General features: G+C 49.0%; 1 protein-coding gene across 2 annotated transcripts in view; it reads right to left on the bottom strand.

The window, feature by feature from the left end:
* Positions 1 to 1,210: 1,210 nt before the first annotated feature.
* NRTN (neurturin) overlaps positions 1,211 to 22,194 on the bottom strand; it is a 65,904-nt gene continuing 44,920 nt past the window's right edge. Inside the window, exons 1-3 of one of the 2 annotated variants that reach the window (XM_067554435.1) lie at positions 10,927 to 10,961; positions 9,605 to 9,839; positions 1,211 to 2,522 (exon numbers count right to left, since the gene is read on the bottom strand). In XM_067554435.1, the coding sequence (XP_067410536.1) occupies positions 2,074 to 2,522; positions 9,605 to 9,812 (657 nt within the window). In that variant the 5' untranslated portion in view covers positions 9,813 to 9,839; positions 10,927 to 10,961 and the 3' untranslated portion in view covers positions 1,211 to 2,073. Of the gene's footprint in view, positions 2,523 to 9,604; positions 9,840 to 10,926; positions 10,962 to 22,194 lie in introns of those variants that run through there. The other variant, XM_067554425.1, reaches the window with a different exon arrangement.

The following is a 22,194-nucleotide window of genomic DNA, read 5'->3' as shown; positions in this document are numbered from 1 at the left end:
AGGCTGGCATTTTCAGAGGAATTAGAGGCCCAAATCCCATTGAAAATGAATGGGAAGTCCCAAGACAGCGTCAAAACTCTCAGCCTTACTGGCTAATCATCCTCACTCACGACTTGCAATAGAATTTGGGTGCCTAACTTCCTTAGGCTTGGCCTACACATAGATTTTGTACTGGTATAACTATTGTGGTGCGGGGTGTGATTTTTTTACCTGTCTGGTTATACCAGTACAGGCTCTAATGTGGACACAGTTATACTGGTGTAGCTTATTTTCCTTCCCTATACTGATAAAAGCACCTTTATACCAGTATAAGCATGTACACACTAGGGAAGATGGACTGCTTTAGTTACACTGGTATAGTTAAAGCAATGTGACCTTTGTGTGTAGACAAGCCCTTAGACTCCTTTGCAAACCCAAATCTTAGGTCAGGTCTACACTACACACTCACTTCAATATAACTATGTCACTCAGAGACATGAAAAATCCATCCCCTGAGTGACATGGTTTTACTGACCGTAACCCCCCGTGTAGACAGCGCTATGTCTCTCCTGCCGACATAGCTACTGCCCCTTGTAGAGGTGGTTTTATTATGCCAACATGAGAGCTCTCTCCCGTCAGCTTAGAGCATCATCAACCAGCAGTGCTACCAGTGCATCTGCATCTCTGCGAGTTTGTAGTCTAGACCTGCCCTCAGTGTATAATGAAGTCAATAGACCCTGCTGGAGCATAGGGGCCAATGATTCTACAACAGCAGCGCCCCTGCAAAGCCAATCCAAGGAGAGGCATGGACCGGAGGTTTATTTCAGCAGGACAGGAGGACTGCCCAAAGGTGGTGCTCAAAGCAGTAAAAACACGGGAAATTATGGCTTCCTTCTCAACAATCACATTTCCTACCTAGCCTCAGTGCCGCCTCCTGCACGTACACATGACTGATTCACAAGGCTGAGATTTTCAAAGCTGCCTAGGAGATGAGAACACCCAGTCCCCATTAAAATTAAGGCCGCTTTGAAATTCTCAGCCTAAAATGGATCAGTGCCCACATGCTCTACCCCAATCCTCCTCCTCCGGTTAAACAATCAACGAGACTGGTATTTTAGGATCACTATTCTGGCCCAAATCAATGGAACGGGTGGGGTGGGGGGGACGAAAGCATCCAATAGTTGTTAATTGACCCCACTAGAAAGTTGGAATAATGGCTATGAAGGAGTGATATCTGTATATCTGCAGTCGCCACCAATATTTATATCTATAGCTCTCTATATATTCCTGTATATTTACAGAGCATGAATATACTGTACGTATACAATAAAATAAGGGTAAGATATGATTTCAAGATATAAAAGAATATTTCTCAGCTGTTCAGTCATTTATCCACTCACAAAGGTTCCATCCATGTGAGTTCCATGCCCGGGCACAATTCTCTGGCGCAATCCACTTTGGAGGGGAGTCTCTGGCACACAGAGCATTTTAAAGACCCCGGAGGCCTCAGTTTTCAGAGGATTAGGAATGTGGACGCCAATCTGAATCCTCCTTTCAGACTGGATCGCAGTTCCGGAGCCGGCCGTAAATTGCATCCAAAGACTAGAACGACCGGCACCTTTTGGACTTGAAATAGTTGGCCAGCAAAGCTTTCCTGCTAAACCTCTTTGTGCAAAAAAAGAAAAGCAAAGCACATGTGGATGCCAGGCTGGTGCCTGCATCCCTGAGGAAATCAGCAGGTGTTTCCTCCTACCTCTCCATTCCCCAGCTCCTCCTTCTTAGAACAGACCAACGCTCAGGGGCACCAGGCACGTGGGGGGAGCGCAGAGGCACCTGCAGACGTGTCGAAAGGCTCCTCGATCTCGCTCAAAACAACCTGGCATCAAGAGTTTCCCTGTTGCCCCTAGAGTCCAACTGCAGAACTGAGGTAGACTTGGAAACAGTTGTCTTCTCGACTCCCTCTGAGCCTGGGACCCCACCTTAGTTCCTTTCTCTCTTGGGTCGCAGCAATATCCCTTTGGACAGACCCTCGCGCTCTTGGCTTTCGGGCACTGCCTTACAGACATCAAACTTCCCAGGTTCCCTTTCCCTGCTTCACACGCAGCCACACTCCTTGGCCGACAGCTCGTTGACGGTGTAGTAGCGGTTGTAAGTGTCCAGGAAGGAGACGTCGTCGTCGTAAGCGAGAGGCCTGCAGCAAGGCCGGGCTCGGACCTTCTCCTTTTTGATCTTCTTCTTGAGCCGCATGTTCTTCAGGGAGAGGTCGTAGTTCCTGACGGCCGTCTCACACGTGCCGCTGCAGTAGCGGAACAGCACGATCTCATCTGACTCGTAGCCTAGGCCCAGCTCGCTGACGCTCACCTCCAGCTCCTTCAGGGTGCAGGGTTTGTGACGGGCCCGGGCTCGCTTCATGCGGTTCCCGGGCTTGGGGAAGAGCGGCAGCTCGTGCCCCCCAGAGTTCATGGACTGGCTGTACCTCTCGACCAGCGTGGAGATCAGCTGTCGGATTTCACCCTCCGTGTAGCTTTCGAACAAGGTGCTGTCTGCAACAGAAGAGGGACAGGGGTTAGTGAGCCAGGCTCCGGGGAATGGAAAGCACCAGGAAAGGGAACCTAGGCAGCCAAATCTCAATGGGTTCCCAGGGGATTTGGCCGTCTAACTCCTTCGGACTCCTTTGAAAAGCCCAGCCCTGAACACTTCTGCTGACTGCAGCTGAACGTTCCAAAAATGCTTAAGTGACTTGAAAAGGCTAACGCCCATTTGCTTACGGTGGGGTTTAAGCTCCAAAATCACTTAAGGTTTTCCCCCTTCGTTTCCCCAGCCTGCACTCACGAGCAGCAAAGAGCCCATAAAAGGGACAGAAGAAAATGATGGGAGTTAGAAAATCAGGGATCCCGTAATTTGTGCAGCCCCTCCGCAATGTTTGCTACATCACCTGCCTAACACTTCCCCTTGCAAAGCCATTGACCTGTGCAGTGAAACAGACACGCTCCTGCCTGGTTAGCCCTGGCCCCAGCCAAACTCCAGCATCATCAAAAGACGGACATTCACCCTCTCCACCACCCTGCTTGCTCCTTAGAGGTCAGATGGGCCGGTTTTATTTAGCAGAGCAGACCAAGGCCTTGTCTACACTAGGGCTGAAAACGAGCGACTTGGACTGTCGCGGTTAATCACCAATTCAAGTACTATGGTTTAAGCTTTGCATCCCATCTTCCCTGGTCCTGGGGGTGGAGGGTTCCCTGGGGCCAAGATCCACAGGTGGGGAGGATAGGGAAATGTTTTTCCTGGCACCGACTCTGCGATCAGTCCCACAGAGAATACCAGGCAGCATGAATTAAGTGGCCCCATTCTCCCCCACGAGGGTTGGTTGCAGGGACAGGCTCTGACTGGGGTTTTACAAAGTGGGGAGACACATGGCCAGGCAGCCAGAAGCCAGTGCAGCAGCGAATGCCCTGCATGCAGGTTCTCCACCCCATGCAGCCAGCTAGATCTCGGAGATCCATTGGTTCGGATGGGGCAGAGCCCTGGGTCCTTGGCCACAGGGGCCCTCTGTGTAAAACGGGTGAGAGAGTGAAAAATAAATAAATTCAGGGATGAGCCGGGTTTCAAGTGTCTTATCGAAACAGGATGAAAAATCTTTCCTCCTCAGAGTGAGAGGCCTTAACAACAGCTTTCAAATTCAGCCAAAGAGCAAAGCTGGCTCCAGATGCTCTTAGCTTAGAGATGTGGCTAGGGCCCAAGAGACAGGAATGCTTTAGGTAAGGCTGCCTCAGGCCCTGTCTACACTTGAATGGATATGCTGGTAGAGATATACCAGCCACGCGCCACCACCCTCTTCACCCCCACTGCAGATGCAGCTTATACCAGCCAGAGAGTGCTCCCTCTGGTAGAGCTTCAGCCTGTTCCCCTACTGGAGTAAGCTATGCTGGCAAAAGAACTTTAACTGTTTCTGCTCTGTCTACAGTAGGGTTTTTGCTGGGATGGCTGTCGGTCAGGAATGAGAACCAAAGAGAATCACATCCCTGACAGACGTAGCTATGCCAGCAAAACTCTTCCGTATTGATCAGGCCTTAAAAGTTCCTAGCATTTCCTGACGTGATATCACTTTGTGCTGTTTTTTACAGCTTTCCTTAAGCTAAGCACTCTCTGGTTGGGTAAGTGTTCAGGTAGGAGATCTCCAGATGTTTTGGGCAATGGCAATTTCCCTTTGAGTTAATATAGGCCAGCATGGGGCTTACTTTTATAGGACATGTGCAACTCCAGTCCTGAGCATTCGGGGCAGTTTCTGTAAGAATTAGGGATCTGTTAACCCTGGCACCAAATTCCAGCGGTTTAACGAAATTCCCTCTACTGTTTCATTTGAATAAGCAGCATGGATTGTGTCTTGATCTATGTGATGTAGCTGGGTGGGGTTAATGCAGAAGCAGCTGCATTTAAATGGTGGGTGAAATACTCATGGTGTCAGTTAATTAATGGATGCCTGCAAGCACATTGTGATTCTCAGAGGAAAGGCACCATAGAAGTACCAAACATTGTCCTGGGGCCAATTGCTGGTTTTACTCAGTCCTTACTCGCATTGATTACAGCAGGAGTCAAAACGTAAGTAAAAATGTCAGGGTTTGGCCGAGGGTTGCTATTGGTAGTAAATTATTCTAATCCCTCTACTGATCAGAGAACGCCACAGAACCATGTTGTTTATATGTCAGAACTGGTTGTTTCAGCCCCAACTGACTTTAGTCCGTGTACAGTGGAGTTGGGAAGGAAATGGTTTTCCCAGTCTGCAAAAACTAGGTTTCAACAATTTTCCTATTTCATCTCGGGACGAAATGGAGACTTTCAGACTTTTTTTTTTTTTTTTTGGCAGAACCCCAAAGCACAAGACCAGTTCCAGAATACCTCCGTGATTAGGGTGCTCATCTCAGATGGGAGAGACCAACCCATGTTCAAGTCCCCACTCTGCCTGATTCAGAGTAAAGGACTTGAACCAAAGTCTTTCACTTTCACTTCTGCAGCCACTGCTCATCATCCCATGCTTGAATTATGACGCAATCCCACTAGCCGGTGCTCGTTTCTTGAGTCCAGAAGCAGCGCTCCACCATTTGCAGCTGCTCTGCGAGTGCCAGCAACAACCTTGAATTGGTTCTCGCTATTTTCCACAGCCATCCACCCTCCAGGAAACCATCACCTTCCCCACGACTCATCTGGTAGCTCTCAAATACTGGAGGATCGCAAGTCCTGGGCTTGCAACTCTCATGCCAATCGTGCAGAGCTGTGCAGGCTCCAGGCTTCTGTCAGAGATGGCGGACAGCGACAAATCCCACGCTGGCTTGTAGGATTTTCAAAATAGACACGAAAATTATGGGATTGGGATGACATTATGGGATGGAGAAAATTGCACGATGGGACCTTGATACGGCATCCCAGTCACCCCTGCATGCCCTGTTTCTGCCCCACCATGCATTGCTGAAAACGTCCCAAAACACAGTGCACTGGATGGTGGCCAGTTGCGTACTGCGATATGCAACCGCCCTGTGCCTGGAAACATGCAGGCCTGGTGAGCACACGCAGCGCCAACACAAGGAGCCAAGAATGATGCGCACAAGTGATACTCTAACTTGTGTTGGCAAAAGTTTGCAGTGTAGACATGCCCTGAGGTAATTGCATAACAGAGATGATTACAGGCTTAATTGGAAGTAATTTATATGTGATGGTGGAGAGTGTTGATACTCTGGGGCAATGACTGGGCTAATGAAGTAATTAGCTCAATACGGGAAGATATAGAATTGGCAGGCCGTAAGAGGGGAGCTCAGAGAAGGAGCTGGGTGTGGTAGAGAAAGCTGGGTGGAAGATTCCTCCTGACACATGCCTGTGCAATGAACTACAATGCTGGGAATCGAAAGATATGCATGGGGAAACGAAACAGCCTGTGTGTATATTGTGAACAAGAGACCATTCAAATGGGCCAGGCCCGCGGCACACCGGGGAGCAGCCTATGACAGAGGCCCAAGCAAATCGCTGGGTGGGCAGGGAACTTCCACCGCTGCGCCACAAATGGAACGCATGAAAGCCTTGTCCTCCAACCCCCATCTCACCTTCCATCTCCTGGCTTGGAAAGGATCAGGTCAATATCTTTTCCAAGCTAACTCCGATCCCTCTCCAGAGTTCCTGCTGGAACTCCTGCTCTCCACACCCCTCACGTTGTCCTGTTTATTTTCCTACTAGACTTTCCCAGCTTGCAGCAGTTCAGGCCGCCTTGCATGGCATGACACTTGACGTGCACGCTTTAAAAAAAAAAAAAAAAAATCAAACATTTGGTGAAAAAATAAAATTAATTCCTGTCGCGTTCATGACTTCCAGATGCTTTGCAGAGATCCAGCCACGTCAGAGATGCTCGGAGGAATCATGGCTTCCTCTAACGAGAGGGAAACGGGCAAGCGCGTACTGCAGTGAATGGGTCAGGCACCGCATGCTACCGCTCATGCAGGCGTCGCAAGCAATCAAAGCACAGGGAAGAGGGAAGGAGGCAAAGAGACATGTCCCCGATCGATGGCGACCACAGTGCCTGCATCTTGGGCAGCTGCACTGTAGCTATGAAGGGACTAATTCTGATCTAATCAGCTGGGTAAAGAAGCAGTAGTGACTCTGCTGGAATCAAAGGCGTTGATTCCAGTCTCACTCCAGTGTCACGCTAGCGTAACACAACTGAAGTCAATGAAGATCCGCCCAGTTTGCACAATGGTAAGTGGGAGGAAAATCTGGTCCATAGGAGTTAAACTGATCTGAGCTCAGATCAGACTCGAAGTCTCTAACGCTGTTAAAACCAGATGTCACTCTGGATCAATGCACTGTAACAAGTCCAGGCTATTCTGTACTCAGTGCAAGCTCTCAGGGCCTCTTGCTTAAATGAGGTCACAACCCCGTCCTCTGAACAGACGTCATCTAACCTTTCCAGACACAGGCCTCAGTTCACAGGTGATGAATAAGGAACAGCAAAAAGGCGCGCAAAGGGCAGCAAAAGGCATATCTCTGCCCCAAAGGTTACCGCCCTGGCAAATTTCACAACCTTGCTCCAAAGCAGGACATACCAGAACTCTGCAAAGAAACGGCTGGCAATTCTTTTTAACACGTTACCAAAGCGATCGGACTTTCCCTTCGCCTCCCGCTTGGAAGTGGTTGAATCATTTTCAAAGAAACTTTCCGAAACAATTCAGCCTGCGGCAGAGAGCAAGAATGGAATACTTCAGCCACAAGGGTTCAAGTCTGGTCGAGTTATAACCAGCGGAAAACCGGGTCTGTCTTATAATGGAACGTGCGAGGCGGCCCGTGACTATCAGCATGGCCACTGACTAGGCCTCTTTTTACTTTTGTCTCCACTAGCACCTTTCAGCCAGGTTCTCGGCCAGTCTTGGACCCTCCCAGCCCCTCTGCGAGATTCTACGCCGTGCGTGTGTGTGAGGCTGCCCCTCACGTCTGGGCAAAGCTTGCTGTAGACATCTGCACCTCATTGTCTTCCTTCAAACGCCTCCTGTACTGCGATGCCTACAAAAAAACTTCACAACGGCTGCTGGGCTGAGCTACTGCTTATCACGCTCATCATTGTTTGCTTGTGTTACCCCATCTGGCTGTATCCCTCTGTTGTCTTATACTTCGACTGTAAACTCTCTGGGGCACAGATGGCCTTTTTGGTCGGTGTTTGTGCAGCACCTGGTGCAACGAGGTTGTGTTGTGTGATTAGGACTCCTCTAGGTGTCACGGTAAGTGCAGCAAATAATATTTTCATCAGCAGAGTCAGGGGCAGACCCGGCTCTGCTGACTCTCAGTCCCCTGCTCTAACCACCAGACCGTGCTCCCTCTCAGTGAAGCAAAGACAGAATTAAGCCAGCTAGAATTCAGTGAGGACCCAGCGACTTCAGGCTACGTCTACACTGACGGTGGCAAAGTCGCCGCCGTCAAATCGACTTATCTGGATCGACTGAGCGGTCAGCGAAGACCCGCTCAGTCGATCCAGAAGTCGACGCTGTGAATCCAGTCCCGCAAGCGGCGCAGCGCAGTGGAGACGGCGCGCAGAAGAGAAGCACAGCAGTCAACGGGAGTTACGCAAGTTCTCTGCGTATTTTGCGTAACTCCCGTCGACGGCCGCCGAATCGCCGGGGTAAGTGTAGACCAAGCCTCAGTCTTAACCAAAAAGTGGTCAACGCCTGTGGGGAGGACCAGAATTTCATTGATCCTCCGAAGGGCAGCAGCCCTTTGACAACCACCATCCCAGGGCACTGGCTCACCACCGCCCGGGGAGTCCCCTGCCAGCACCTCAGTGCCCCTGGGAAACCCGTCTCTCTCGGTACCCACCAACTCTCACTAGGCTTTAACCTTGCAGGCAAGACAGGAGCAGAGCACAGCAGGTGTCAGCTGCAGGCCCATAGGCACAGGTCTAAGGAGAGCGGGCTGGTTTTGGGCAGATTTGTAATCACATGCTGTCCATCATACACAAGATACGCAAATCCACATGCCGTCACACCATGTACAAGAAGGCCTCCGGTAAAGCAAAAGAGGAACCAAACCCCTTGTCTGGAGGGGTGAGTCTTGGTTGAGGAGAGAACACAACGATCCCTGCAGCTTAATTGGCTCGAGAAGCTAGCGGTGGCCTGGCTCAGACACTCAGGGTCTGTCTACCCTGCAACGTAAGCCCTGGGTTAGTAGAACTCGAGTTAACAGACAGTAGGTTTGTTAACCTAGGACTTGAGCGTCTTTACTCATCTGTAACCCCAGGTTCGGAATTGTTGAACCCTGGGTCCCAGCCTGCAGCTCTAGCTAATACACTGCATTAGGTGGGCCTGAGTCCAACCACCCATATCCCAGACTTCCTAGCACCTTCCCGAAGCGTGGCCGCTCCAGCCCACTGTTCATGACGCAGCGTGGGAAAATTCAGTGGTCCAGAGGACACAGAAAGTCAGCCTGTGGGATTGCGGGATACTTTTGGAGGATTCTCAGAGCAGGAGTCCAGTGGGGTTGTATCTGTACTGCAAAGCAATAGGGCTTGAACCTGGGTCCTGACTTGACTCAGGCTCAGACCGTCCAGGGTACATCTACATGGCAATAAAAGACCCACAGCATGGCCGCGGCTAGCCTGGGGCAGGTGACGTGGATTTGTGGGGCTCAGGCTGTGGCACTATAAAATTGCAGCGTAGACATTCAGGCTCAGGATGGAGCCAGTGCCCCGAGTCCCCCAGCTGGGGAAGGGTCTCAAACCTGAATGTCTAAACTACTATTTTTAGCCCTGCAGCCCAAGCCGAACCAGCTGCCCTGGCTCTCAGACTTGGTGTTGCAGGCTTATATGGCAGTGTCGACGTATTCTCATCCCGACTCTGGGTCCATACCCTGGGTTAGCGCGATTCATGTGTAGACATAAGTGGGGCTAGGCTTGAGCCTGAGTCTGAACCCTGGGCTTACACAGCAGTGTAGACATGCCCTAAGTCCCCTGTGGCATAATCTCACCATTATCCCACACATCCTGTGCATAGCAGGGCTAGGAGGAGGAAAGATCTCCCCCCAGCAGTGCCCGCAGAGGAGAGATGCCTTCCCCCGGCTCGGAGCGGATGGAGTCAAGGCAAAGCATGCTATAGCTTACATTGAGAGATCAGTGGGTCCCGGTGCTCCAGGGCTCGTGGGTATCTTCGCTGACCTACAGGCGAGGCAGAAGAGGAGGTTGACCTTGATGGCGAGGAAGGGAAGGGGCTGTATTTCCGGCTTCCGTTGAGCATGTCTCTACAAACTAAAATGGCCAACATGGAACTGAGGAGCATCGAGGCGATGGCTGCAAACTTCCATACCTTCATCTTAGAGCAAGTCAGAACATGGAAACTCTGCAAAACAGGCAAAACAAATATCCTTATTACACAGCCTCTGCCCCCGGCCCCCAGCACCTCCCTGCATCCAGGTCCCCAGGAATAACGGTCGGGCTGCAGGCTGAGCAAGCTCACTGGGGATCTCAGAGCCATCACACACATTCCTTTGGTCCGACTCACCCTCAACCTTGGGTCAGTGTCTTCATCCTGATTTTACAATGGGGGAACTGAGGCACAGAGCGGGGAAATGACTCGCCCAGAGCCAGGGGGTGAGTCAGAACCCAGGAGTCCTGATTCACAGCCCCATGCTCTCAACAACAGGCCTCGCTTGGGTCATTACTTTCCCATCACGGTAGCCGGTTGCTCTGCTCGTGGGACAGAGGACATGTACAGAGAAGCAGCACTGAGGAGCAGACGGTGCTGGGCATTAACAAGGGCAGACGGGGGGAGGAGGGCACGCACCCACACCCACACACACACATGCATGTGCCCTGGGAAAGGATGGGGGCTGGGATACAGGAGCTGCTCAGTGCGAGAAGGCTGTGCTATCCACAAGGGTGGTAATGCACAGGCTTCCCATGTGCCCCCCTGCCCCCTCTAGCCAGCAGAGCTGCCTGGATGCAGGAGGAACCTCGGCTGCATCTTACAAAAGGCAGGAGATCTCCCCTTCAGCAATTACTCCCCTAGAGCAATTCCGGATGAGGCAAGAAGGATTCTACCTGGGGTTGCAAGTGATGGATGATGTCCCCATTGCGGGTAATGCACTGTCTAGCCTGATATATTTTAAATGGATCTAAACCAATATATAACTGGGGGCTAGCACATTTCTCCTTCAGATAAATAGCCATGATTCATCATCAAGAAACCCCAGGCTCGTCAGAACAGCGAGGATGTGAACGCTAAGTGCGATTGCTATGTCTGATCGCTACCTCCGGAACAGGATGGATTTAGAAGCTGTTGCCAGCAAACACCCACAGAAGCAATTCACACTTTGCCTCTTTTCCAAAAACCTTTTGCCTTATCCTGCCTTTCTCTGGGCCTCGGGGAGTCATTTAATCCAGTGCAAGGCAAATGCCGTTCTGATTCAGTAGCACTTCACACTCACTTCGCACTGGTTTCAGTGGCAGCACAAGGATCAGGTCCCTTTTGAGAACTGAAAATAAAATAAATGAATACATTCTGCTCAGATCAGTTGAAGCATTTTATTTCAGTCGTTTTGAAACGTTTCGTTTAGAGCGTTCCGAAACATTTTTTTCCGATTTCAATTTTCCCTTTTTTAAAAAACCTCTTACTAGTCTAAATGTCCTCAGATTTCCAGATCAAAAATAGTTTCAACTAAATAAGCCTGAACTTTTTGTTTAAAAAATGTGGACATGGGACATTTTGACTGTTTCAAAACTCTTTTTCCCGATAATGTCTCAAGTCAGGAGATTGTGCAACAGGGCTGATTTTGCTGAAATAGTTTCAATCCCGATGATTTGAAATTATCCAGCAAAAAACACCTTGTTGAAAAATTACCAACCAGCTCGGGTAGAGACTTAGCCCTGGTCTACACTACAGAATTACTTTGATATAAATATGTCACTTAGGGGTATGACTAATCCACACCCCTGAGCGATGGAACTATACCAGCCTAAAGGCTGGTGTAGACAGCACTGGATTGGCAGGAGAGCTTCTGCCGCTGACACAGCTACTGCCTCTTGTGGAGGTGGGTTAACTACACCCATGGGAGAGCTCTCTCCCATCGGCATGGAGCGTCTTCATTAAAGCACTGTGGCACTGTGTTTTAAGTATAGACCTGCCCTTAAACAAGTTTCACTGCTCTTTACTACGGTTTGCTCTGCAAAGACATCTCAGCTAAGGGTGAGTCAAGCTAGAGTCTGTTCTCCCTTGGAAATTGACAACAGAATTGTTTACACAGTTCCAAGCAGTTACACATGTGCAAACTCCCAGAGGACACTTGGGATCTACAGGAACCATCCAAAGTCTACATTTCAAAACAGCCGGGAAAGCCGTAACAGAAGGGCTCACTTGACACACAAACCCTTTGTTAGTGGTGTTGAGGCACGAGAAGGAAGGAACCTCAGTACGTCTACACTGCAATTAAAAAGCTGCTGCTAGCCCGTCAGCTGCCTTCGGCTCACAGGGCTCAAGCTAAGCGGCTGTTCAATTGTCATGTAGACATTCAGGCTTGGACTGGAGCCCAACCTCAGGGACCCTTACACCAGGGCAGAGTGGGTGTAACATGTTCTCATTCTGCTTAGAACTGGGAGACGTTCTGGAGGAAACTTTTTGTTGGGAAAAAAGCAGCTTTAGCAACATCGAAACCTTTCACCACTTGTAGGCTAAACCAACAAACAGACAAAAATGATTCCACAGACATTGAAACGTTTCAACAATCTCTAAACGAAGTGCTTTGGTTTTCTGGTTTGAAATGGTGTCATCGCAAAAATGGCCTTTAATTATAAATAGATTTTTTTAAAAAGAAATTCAAACACGTTTCCAAACGATCAAAATCGAAACATTTGGATTTTGTCAAAATGAAACATTTTGTCGGACCTGAGACAATTTTTTTTAAAAGTCGACTTTGGTCTGACCCAAAATGAATTCCCCTTCCTTCCCCATTTTTTGGAATGTCCAATTAACCAAAAAAAATCCATTATTCACCCAACTCTAATTTTGATTTGGTAGCCTCTTACTTTCTTTTTGCACTGGGGTAATTGACAAGGAACAGGGGAAAAGTCACCGGAGTCTTGGAGAGACAACACACACAGAGCCCTGTGATGTCATTTTTATAGTCCCTTTTCAGAGCTGAGCCACAATTAAATGCATTAATTTAGAAGGAGAAATTAGATGAATCCAGCTGTGCCATATTCCAGCTGGCAAGAGCCCTGCACCCTGTGCTCCCGCTAGTGGAGATTCTTGTGTTCATTACCAACAATTCTCAACAGCCAAGTAATAATTACGGGCCAAATCATACAGTCCTCACACAGGCCTGATTTTCATTGACCCTAACTCCCCTTTACACCTGCCAGCGAAAGAGGCCTTTACAATGAGTGTAAACGTAATGTAGATCCAAACCAAGGCTTTCTTATACAGGGCTACGGCCTTCGTATCAACGAGACGCAGATCCCACTGACTTTAATAGGAGTCTTGCTTGCACAAAGTCTAAACAAACTACATGACTTAGCCCAATAATAATACCAATAAATTATGAACTGGGCACCCCGTGCCAACCCACAAGGTCTCTGGGCACCTAGTATACTGTAATAGGTCTCATTAAAAAGCCACAGAGCTAATAAACAAACGAGAGAGCAGAAACAAACGCCCATCTTCTCAGCTGGCCTCCAGCCCTACGCCCACACCTCGCCACACACAGACAACCCTCCCTCCCCCCAAACAATGCCAGGCTAACACAAAAACAGCTCTTCAGTTTGGGTCCGGAAGGAGGTGGACTCTGGGGTCGGGGCATATGCCAAGAGGGAGAGCGTAGCGCGGTTCATGGGTCTGTGACCTCCACTGCCTGCGTCCTGGGCAGTCAGCAGCTATCCCCCATCTGATCTATGGGATAAAGAACAGGACTGCGAAGGGGCGTACCACCCCTTTAAAGGCCAGCCTGGCGCTCCCAGCAAGAACTGCCTGAGGCTCCCTCCTCCGCCCTCGGACTGACCTGTTTACACAGGAACAGGGAGCTGAGCTGGAAAGAGAGGACTAGAAGCCATCCAGGTTGCCACCAGCGGTGATGTCTCTCTCTCTCTCCCAGGCTGTTCTGGCTGTGAGCTCCTGGCTGACCTCAATGAGGTTGCAGGCTCATTCACAGGGCCCTGCCAACAGCACCGAAAGGTCTGAGAAGTGACTGTAAAGACAGCTCTGTGTTTGTCGACCCCAGAGCCCAGCATGCTCAGCTGACAAGCCCAGAGGCGTTTGGCTGCAATGCCAGGTTAGCCTTAGTCTGCCGGAGGGAAACGTGCAGCTGTGCAGTGACAGCAGTGCAGTTCCCAATGCACCCGAGCTGCACGGGCAGGGTTCACCCCGATGCAGAGTAACCCAGCAATTCACCAAGCCCCACGAGCAGCGTTTCACATTCCCTTTGTGCTAGCATCCATGCTGAGGCCAGGTGCAGGGGAACGGGGCCCATTGGCAAGGGGGCAGCGTGTGGGTGAGGTCTACCGAGCCATGGCCTGTGGTGCCTTGGGTTGAATCACTGTCACTCCGCTTCCTTTCATTAACACTCAAAATAAGCAAACAGACGCTAGCGGTGGCAGCAGGGGATGCCCAGCTATTGGGCTGCCCTGCCGGAGCCAGGCTTCCTGGTGTAAACACACGAAGGTCTTCCCAAGGAATCCCGGACACCTCTGAGTGTGGAGACTATTGTTGGGGTGAAAGGAACATCTCTCTGCGGGGAGGCAGAGAGCAGGATGTTGGCATGTCTGGGCTCATGCCGCATCCATGCCGTGCTTATTCTGTGTCTCTGGCCCCCAGGGCTGTTGTGCCATCAGCTTTCACCAGGATTAAATTAAAGGAAAGCAGCAGGGGTTAAACTGCTGCTTGACCAGACCTCAGGAATAAGACAGAGAGTGGCTTCTAGTGTCAGGTTAGTTACAGCCACCGTGGAGCAAACTCAGGTCTCCCAGACAATCCAGCTCCTTGCTGAAGGAAGAAGACGGGATTCTCCCACCTCTCACCCCCGTTTCAGGAGTGATTTCATTGTACAGCTCCGCATCGGCTCGGCCCAGCCCCGTGACACAGCTCCGTCCTGTACCCGAGTCAGGTTTAGTTGATTCTCTCCAACTTAAACTGGCCTCCTGACCTTGTCCCAACTTGCTGCTTAAAGCTGTGCGGGAAACGCCTGCAGTTAAACGGAGCAGGTGGGAAAGGGCTAACCGGGATGGCAGGGAAATGGTATTCATGCCGAAGTGGAGAACCAAGAACCATCAGGACGGCGGAGGTGCTGCCCTAGGAACGAAGGCGACGATCACTGCAGCTGCACTGTCGTCGCACTCTAGACAGTGAGGCTCATCTTTACGGGATCGCTTCACAGCATTTGGCTCTGTGATGACTGCTTATGGATCTTTAGCAGGTCTCCCCAAACCATGGGATTTCACATTAATTACAGTGGTTATCTACACTTCTTCCCTTCAGCCACCAGGCCCTGGAGCACCGGGCAAACTGCTACCTTCTCTCCCCCTTGCCTTGTTCTCTGTCTCCAGCCAGACCAGATAAAACCAAGGAAAATGGTTATCCCCACTCTGGAGGCTGGAGTCCGGCTGATTGTAAATGTTATCTGAAGTGCCCATCATCTCTTTGAGGTTGGATTCAGGAGACAAAATGCCCTCTGCGCCCTCTGCTGGCTCTGCAGGAGAACCGGCTGAGCAGAGTGATACATGGAGCCAGGTTAATTTTTTTTTTTTTTTTTTTTTGCAGCGAACAGGAATTTGGCCGAAAAATGCATTTTTCGGGGCTCCGAAACGACTTACGAATTTGGGTGGGATTCAACACATAGTTTATACAGCTGCAAGGCTGCTTGGATTTGGTTGCATTTCACGCCCGCTCTACAGTCCGCTTGCGTGGATGTTAATGAGCTCCCAGTGTGCCGGGCAACTGAGAATTAGGCCCTAGGTAGGGGGCGGCAGAACCAGGGGGATAACGCCCCCACAATGCGAATACTGGGGGAACCGATCTATATTGCTCACTCCTCCCCAACATCTCGTGGAGGTGAGAGCAAAATGGGACCCGGCTGTGTCCTGAACATGCACTGGTGGTGAGAAGAGATGAGAGCAGGACCTGGAGGAGGGCTGGAGCAGCCGCAGCGGTGCACGATATCAGGCCAGCCGCCGGGGAGAAGGTAGGACTCCCCTGACCAGCCCAGTGCCACCTTCCGGCCACGCAGGGCCCTGCGGAGGCACCCAGCCCAGGAGAGGAGCAGGATCACGGGTGCTTGGGTGGAGCAGGGGACAGGACAGGGCACCGGCACCTGGGCGGGGGTCAGGTGGGCATTGACACCAGCCGCCGAGAGACTGCCATAGGAACGGCAGTAGGAACAATCGGGAAACACCTTTCCAGCCTGGAGCCGGCTCTCCCCTCCCCCAGTCTTTAGCTCCTCTTGCTCCTCCTCCAATCCCGCTGACCACTGGCCTTAAGTTCCGTTGGTCCCGCACCATTACGGGGGGTGGAACAGCTTCCCTATGAGGAGAGATTAGAAAGACTGGGACAGTTCGTCCTAGAAAGGAGACGACTGGGAGGTGGAGGGTGGAGGGGGAATATGACAGGAGTCTATAAAATCATGGTAGTGGTGGGGAGAAAGTGAATAAGGAAGTGTTATTTACCCCTTCACATAACACAAGAATCAGGGGTCACCGAAGGAAATCAATAGGCAGGCGGCTTAAAACTAATATAAGGAAGTACTTCTTCACACAATGCACAGCCAACCTGTGGAACTCATTGCCAGGGGATAGTGTGAAGATCAAAACTATAACTGGGGTCAAAAAAGAACTAGATAAGTTCACGGAGGACTGGTCCATCAGTCGCTATTAGCCAAGATGGTCGGCGACACAGTCCCATGCCCTGGGTGTGCCTAAACCTCCAACTGCCAGAAGGGAGGACTGGATGATAGTCCTGAGGTCCCTTTCAACCCTAATCTTCTGTGATTCTATGACAGGGGGTGGATCACTCAGTAATTGCCCTGTTTTGTTCATCCCCTCTGAAGAATCTGGCAATGGACCACTGTCAAAGACAGAATACTGGGCTAGATGGACCATTGGTCTGACTTAGCACGGCCATCCTTATGTGCCATTAAATTCCCTGTAAAGGCGAGTTTTCATAAAGCTGAACTGGCCTGTGATTTCCTCCCTTTTCCTTTCAGCTCTTTGCAAACTCCAAACATGTCTCCATTTTAAACCACATTCTCCAATCTAGAAACACAGAAACAAAAAGGGAATACTTGCCAAGTGGGGGGGAAAAAAGTGAGTTTAAGTGGGGAAAGAAATGTTTACTGTAAAATGGAACTCAACAGATTCTCCTTTAATGTTACAACAGTTAATAATAAAAATGGCGCGAGGAAGCGACTACATTGCCAATAACACTTTATTTTACAGGATGTAAATAATTACATGTTAACTAATGAAGTAATTTTATGCCCTGCAGGTTACAGGATAATTGTATAACCCAGCCAGAGTCTAAATATTTTAAATGGACCGTAAACAAAGCCAAGTTAGAAAAAGAATAGTTTAGCCATATAAGGAGAGGAGATCGTTAAATACAGCTATGGAAACAGGATTAGCTGTGTACCTACCTGATTCTGCAGGCAACAATTTCAATGAAATTCATATCCATGTACAGGAATAGCACAAGGATTCTACAGACCACTTAGGACTCATGTAAATCCTATTCTGAGAGCTTAGTAAGTGGTGTCTAAACCTTGTGTTTGTCTTTTGCACAGTTTGTATACCAGCAACAGCGTAGTCCCCAGCTGAGATCCAAGTGCCACCGTGCTACACAGCTGTACACGCACATGTAAGAGACAGTCCCTGTCCCTAAGAGCTGACAATCTAACTAGACAAGACAGAGCGCAGGGTGGGAGCAAGGAAGGCCGATTCTCCGCATTTTACAGAGAGGCAAATTTCACCCAGTACGAACATCAGATCTGCACCAGCGAGCGTTCCCACCTGATTTCAAGGATTGTGCCCTTCCAGGGAAGGAGCAGAAACGTACCCTGTGAGCTGTGAGTCCAGTCAAAACAGATGGAATGAGGAATCCGTGCAATGAATTGCCTGAGGGCTCAGAAATGTTAGCTGAATCCTTTCTGTGTATAGCTTGGAGGAACAAAAGACAGCAAATTGATGTATATCCTTGGAAAATTCATTGCCTCCCCCCCGCCAAAAAAAAAAAAAAAAAAGAGAGAAAGGGGTGAAATTCACCACATACCACAGGCCACGCTTGAGAAAGCCTGATTTTCATTCCTTATTATAAGTAACATTTCAGTAGAAACTCAAGGCCCCAACCAAGATCAGAACCCATTACGCTAGGCCCTGTACATATACTTAATAAGAGACAAAGCCCACAATCTAAGCAGATAAAGGATGGGCAGGGGAAACAACTTGCCAATGCCCATTAATTCAGTGGTAGAGCTGGGACCAGTACCCAGGTCTCTTGATTCACAGTCCAGGGCCCGAGCCATTACCTCCTGCTGCCTCACTTGCTCCATTTTCCTTTGAGGTTCTCAAAGCACTTTGGCAACTAATCAGTAAAGCTTCACAACACCCCCATGTGAGGCACAACGGCATTATTAACCCCAGTCTACACACGGGGTAAACTGAGGCCTAGAAGGACTCAGCGGCTTTCTCCAAAATCACAAGGGAGTACAGGGCACATTCAGGAGCAGAAACCAGTTTTCCTGCCTCTTAGCCTTGCGCCTTTACTATAGGAACATCTTCCCTCTCCCACTGGTAGAGAGCCCAGACTGGCCTGGGCAGTGGGATTTCAAAGATGAGGCACCTCAGTTTCAACATTGCCCTCCAGTGGCTGCAGGGCAGACTCACAGTTATCTGTATCCCAAGGGGCAGATGATGATCCATGATCTTGGACTTGTAGGCCACAGACCGTAGGCCTGGGTCCCCACCGTCATGTGTGACTGCGTGGCTGCCACGTACTAAAAGCTCAGTTCTTAGCACGGAAAAGCAGCTTGTGCATTTTTCCCGGGACGGGGGGGATAGAAGTGATGAGGTAGTTTCTCAGCTATCTAATTACCAGCCCCGGTGGGTGAGCCGACTGGAACAAAATGACTTGTGACGGAAGCAATGGTAACAAACCCATGTGCGGCGGGGGAAAATACAAAACCACTAGGTAAACCACACACAAAAGTGGGGAACCAAGCCTAGAACCTCGGTCCTTCAAATCAAAACACAGGCCACTGCTCTTGAGATAACGGAGAGCTCCTGGAGCTCACTTTTGCCGTAAGGCAAAGCTGCAGCCACCAGAGAGCAGCATGGCAATCACGCATTCACACAAAGCTAGTACATCACACAATCACCTCTTTGCCTCTCAAACCAGACTAAATAACCTAAATCTTGGCAGTGGAGAAATGAAACATCGCTTCAGCACAGTGTTAGGGTAGGGGGAAGGAAAAAGATCAGGGCATGAGAGCAGAAGGTGGTCTAAGCCAATAATTGTGGACGACACAGAGAATTCTCCCTTGGAAATGTCAGTCGGTGACCCCTTCTCTGAGCTGTGCACAAAGCTGCAGAGCCAGTTGCACCACACTCAATAGGCCAGTTGCTTAACTTAGGGGGAGTGGAGTGTGGAGGCATTTGACTATGAAAGGATTAGGAAAGCCACCCTGGACTACAACCCCATTCTATCATGCAAGTTAAATACCACTGAGACTAACTACAGTTGGATAGGAGACTGGGAAGGAAAAACTAGCGTGCGGCAGAGGGTGGGGCTGGTGCTGTACTTTCTCTGACACCAGGGTGATAACCGTGTCTGAGAGAGTCGACACGGAGTGGTGGTAGGGTGTACTGGTTAGAGCAGGGGCCTCTGCACCAAGAGGTGCATGTTCTACTCCCAGCTGCTTTACAGCATGGCCTTGGGAAAGGCCCTCCTGGAGATCAGGATTCAGTTCCCTGCTTTACCACCGACTAGATGTGGAGCAAGTCGCTTTGGGTTGAGAGCTGTGTCTCATTGCTTCTGCTGTGCAATGGAGATGACAGCCCTGCCCTACCACACAGGGGTGTTGCGAGGGTAAACGTGTTAAAGATTATGAGGGGCTCATATGCTATGGTTAAGAACATCAGAACAGCCATACTAGGTCAGACCATGGTTCATCTAGCCCAGTATCCTGTCTTCCAACAGTGGCCAAAGCCAGGTGCTTCAGAGAGAATGAACAGAACAAGGCAATTTTCAGGTGATCCATCCCCTGTTGTCCACTCCCAGCTCCTGGCAGTCAGAGGTTTAGGAACACCCAGAGCATGGGACTGTGTCCCTGACCATCTTGGTTAAGACCATTGATGGATCTATCCTCCATGAACTCATCTAATTCTTTTTTGAACCCCGTTATAGTTTTGGCCTTCACAACATCCCCTGGCAATGAGTTCCACAGGTTGGCTGTGCGTTGTGTGACAAAATACCTCCCTTTGTTTGTTTTAAACCTGCTGCTATTTATTTTATTGGGTGACCCTTGGTTCTCGTATTACGTGAAGGGGTAAAAACACACTTCCCTATTCACTTTTTCCACCCCATTTATGATTTTATAGACCTCTATCATTTCCCCCTTTAGTTGTCTCTTTTCTGAGGTCAACAGTCCCAGTCTTTCTAATCTTTTCTTGTAAGAGAGCTGTTCCATACCTCTAATCATTTTTGTTGCCCCCTTCTCTGCAACTTTTCCATTTCTAATATATCTTTTTTGAGATGGGGCAGCCACAACTACACACGAGATTCAAGATGTGGGCGTACCATGGATTTATATAGTGGCATTATGATATTTTCTGTCTTCTTATCTATCCCTTTCCTAACGGCCCCAGCATTCTGTTAGCTTTTTTGACTGCTGCTGCACATTTAGCAGATGTTTGCAGTGAACTATCCATGATGACTCCAAGACCTTTTTCTAATTTAGACCACACCATTTTGTATATATAGCTGGGATTATTTTTTCCAATGCTCACTACTTTGCACTGATCAACATTGAATTTCATCTGCCATTTTGTCACCCTGTCACCCAGTTCAGTGAGATCCCTTTGTAATTCTTCACAGTCAGATTTATACTTAACTATCTTGAGTCATTTTGCAACATCTGCAAATTTTGCCACCTTGTTGTTTACCCTCTTTTTATGAATAGGTTGAATAGCACAGGTATAAGTACAGACTCCTGGGGGACCCTACTACATACCTCTCTCTATTGTGAAAACAGATCATTTTTTCTACCCTTTGTTTCCTGTCTTTTAACCAGTTATTGGTCCAAGAGAGGACCTTCCCTCTTATCCCCTGATTGCCTACTTTGCTTAAGAGCCTTTGTCGACAGACTTTGTCAAAGGCTTTCTGAAAGTCAAGTACACTATATCCACTGAATCGCCCTTGTCCACATGCTTATAGACACCCTCAAAGAATTCTAATAGATTGGTGAGGCATGATTTCCCTTTACAGCAGCCATGATGACTCTTCCTCAACATATTGTGTTCATTTACATGTCTGATAATTCTGTTCTTTACTATAGTTTCAACCAATTTGCCTGCTACTGAAGTTAGGCTTACTAGCCTGTAATTGCCAGGACCACCTCTGGAGCCTTTAAAAAAAAAAATCGATATTACATTGGCCATCCTCCAGTCATCTGGTACAGAGGCTGATTTAAGTGATAGGTTACATACCACAGTTAGTAGCTTTACAATTTCATATTTAGTTCCTTCAGAACTCTTGGATGAATACCATACAGTCCTGATGACTTATTACAATTTAATTTATCAGTTTGTTCCAAAATCTCTCTACTGACACATCAATCTGGGACAGTTCCTCAGAGTTGTCATCGAAAAAGAATGGCTTAGGTATGGAGATCTCTCCCACATCTTCTGCAGTAAAGACCAAAGCAAAGAATTACATTTAGCTTCTCTGCAACAGCCTTGTCTTCCTTGAGTGCACCGTTAGCACCTCGATCATCCACTGGCCCCACTTCCTGCTTCTGACAAACTTAAAAAAATCTTTTTTTGCTCTTAGTTTTTGTGGCTTTAACTAACTGCTTTTAAATTCTTTCTTGGCCTGCCTTATACTTTTACAACTGGACTTGCCAGAGTTTATGCTCCTCTCTCTTTTCCGCACTAGGATTTGACTTCCAAATTTTAAAGGACGCCTTTTTGCCTTTGACTGCCATAAAAGTCGCTCAGACAGATAAACTCTCCATGTCTCAGGTTTCAGGCCAAGTCTACTTGGCGTGCTGTACTGACAAAGCATTCCTAGTGTGGACGCAGCCGGTACTGGCAAAAAACTGCACTTTTGCTGTTGTAAATTGTTCCAGCCTCCCCACCACATCCCTTGAGTGAAATATGTCATGCTGGCACGAGTGCAGTTCTGTTAGCATAGCTGCATCTATACTATAAAATCCGTAGCAACAGTCTTTACCTCACAGGGATATTTTAAAGCTTTAATATTGTTTGAAGGCTTGGCTCTTCTCTGTCTAAACCAGGAGTAATTTCCCTGAAGTTCATGGCATTACACAGGGGTTAAACTGGTGTAAGGGTGTGGAGAATCAGGCCTGGAGCCTTGCAGATCTTTCGATGAAAGGCGCTATAAGAGCACAAAGCCGTGTGGGATCGGTATGTTGGTTTCAGGGTCGACATAGAGCCGGAAGGAGCTAAACGCAGGACTTGCATTTCTAGCATCAGCTGTTCTC

Source organism: Emydura macquarii, unplaced genomic scaffold (assembly GCF_026122565.2).
Source record: "Emydura macquarii macquarii isolate MOO-44397 ecotype Brisbane River unplaced genomic scaffold, CSIRO-AGI_Emac_v2 contig_306, whole genome shotgun sequence".
In the NCBI taxonomy this organism is placed as follows: Eukaryota; Metazoa; Chordata; order Testudines; family Chelidae; genus Emydura; species Emydura macquarii.
This window is presented reverse-complemented; position numbering and strand designations above follow the sequence as displayed.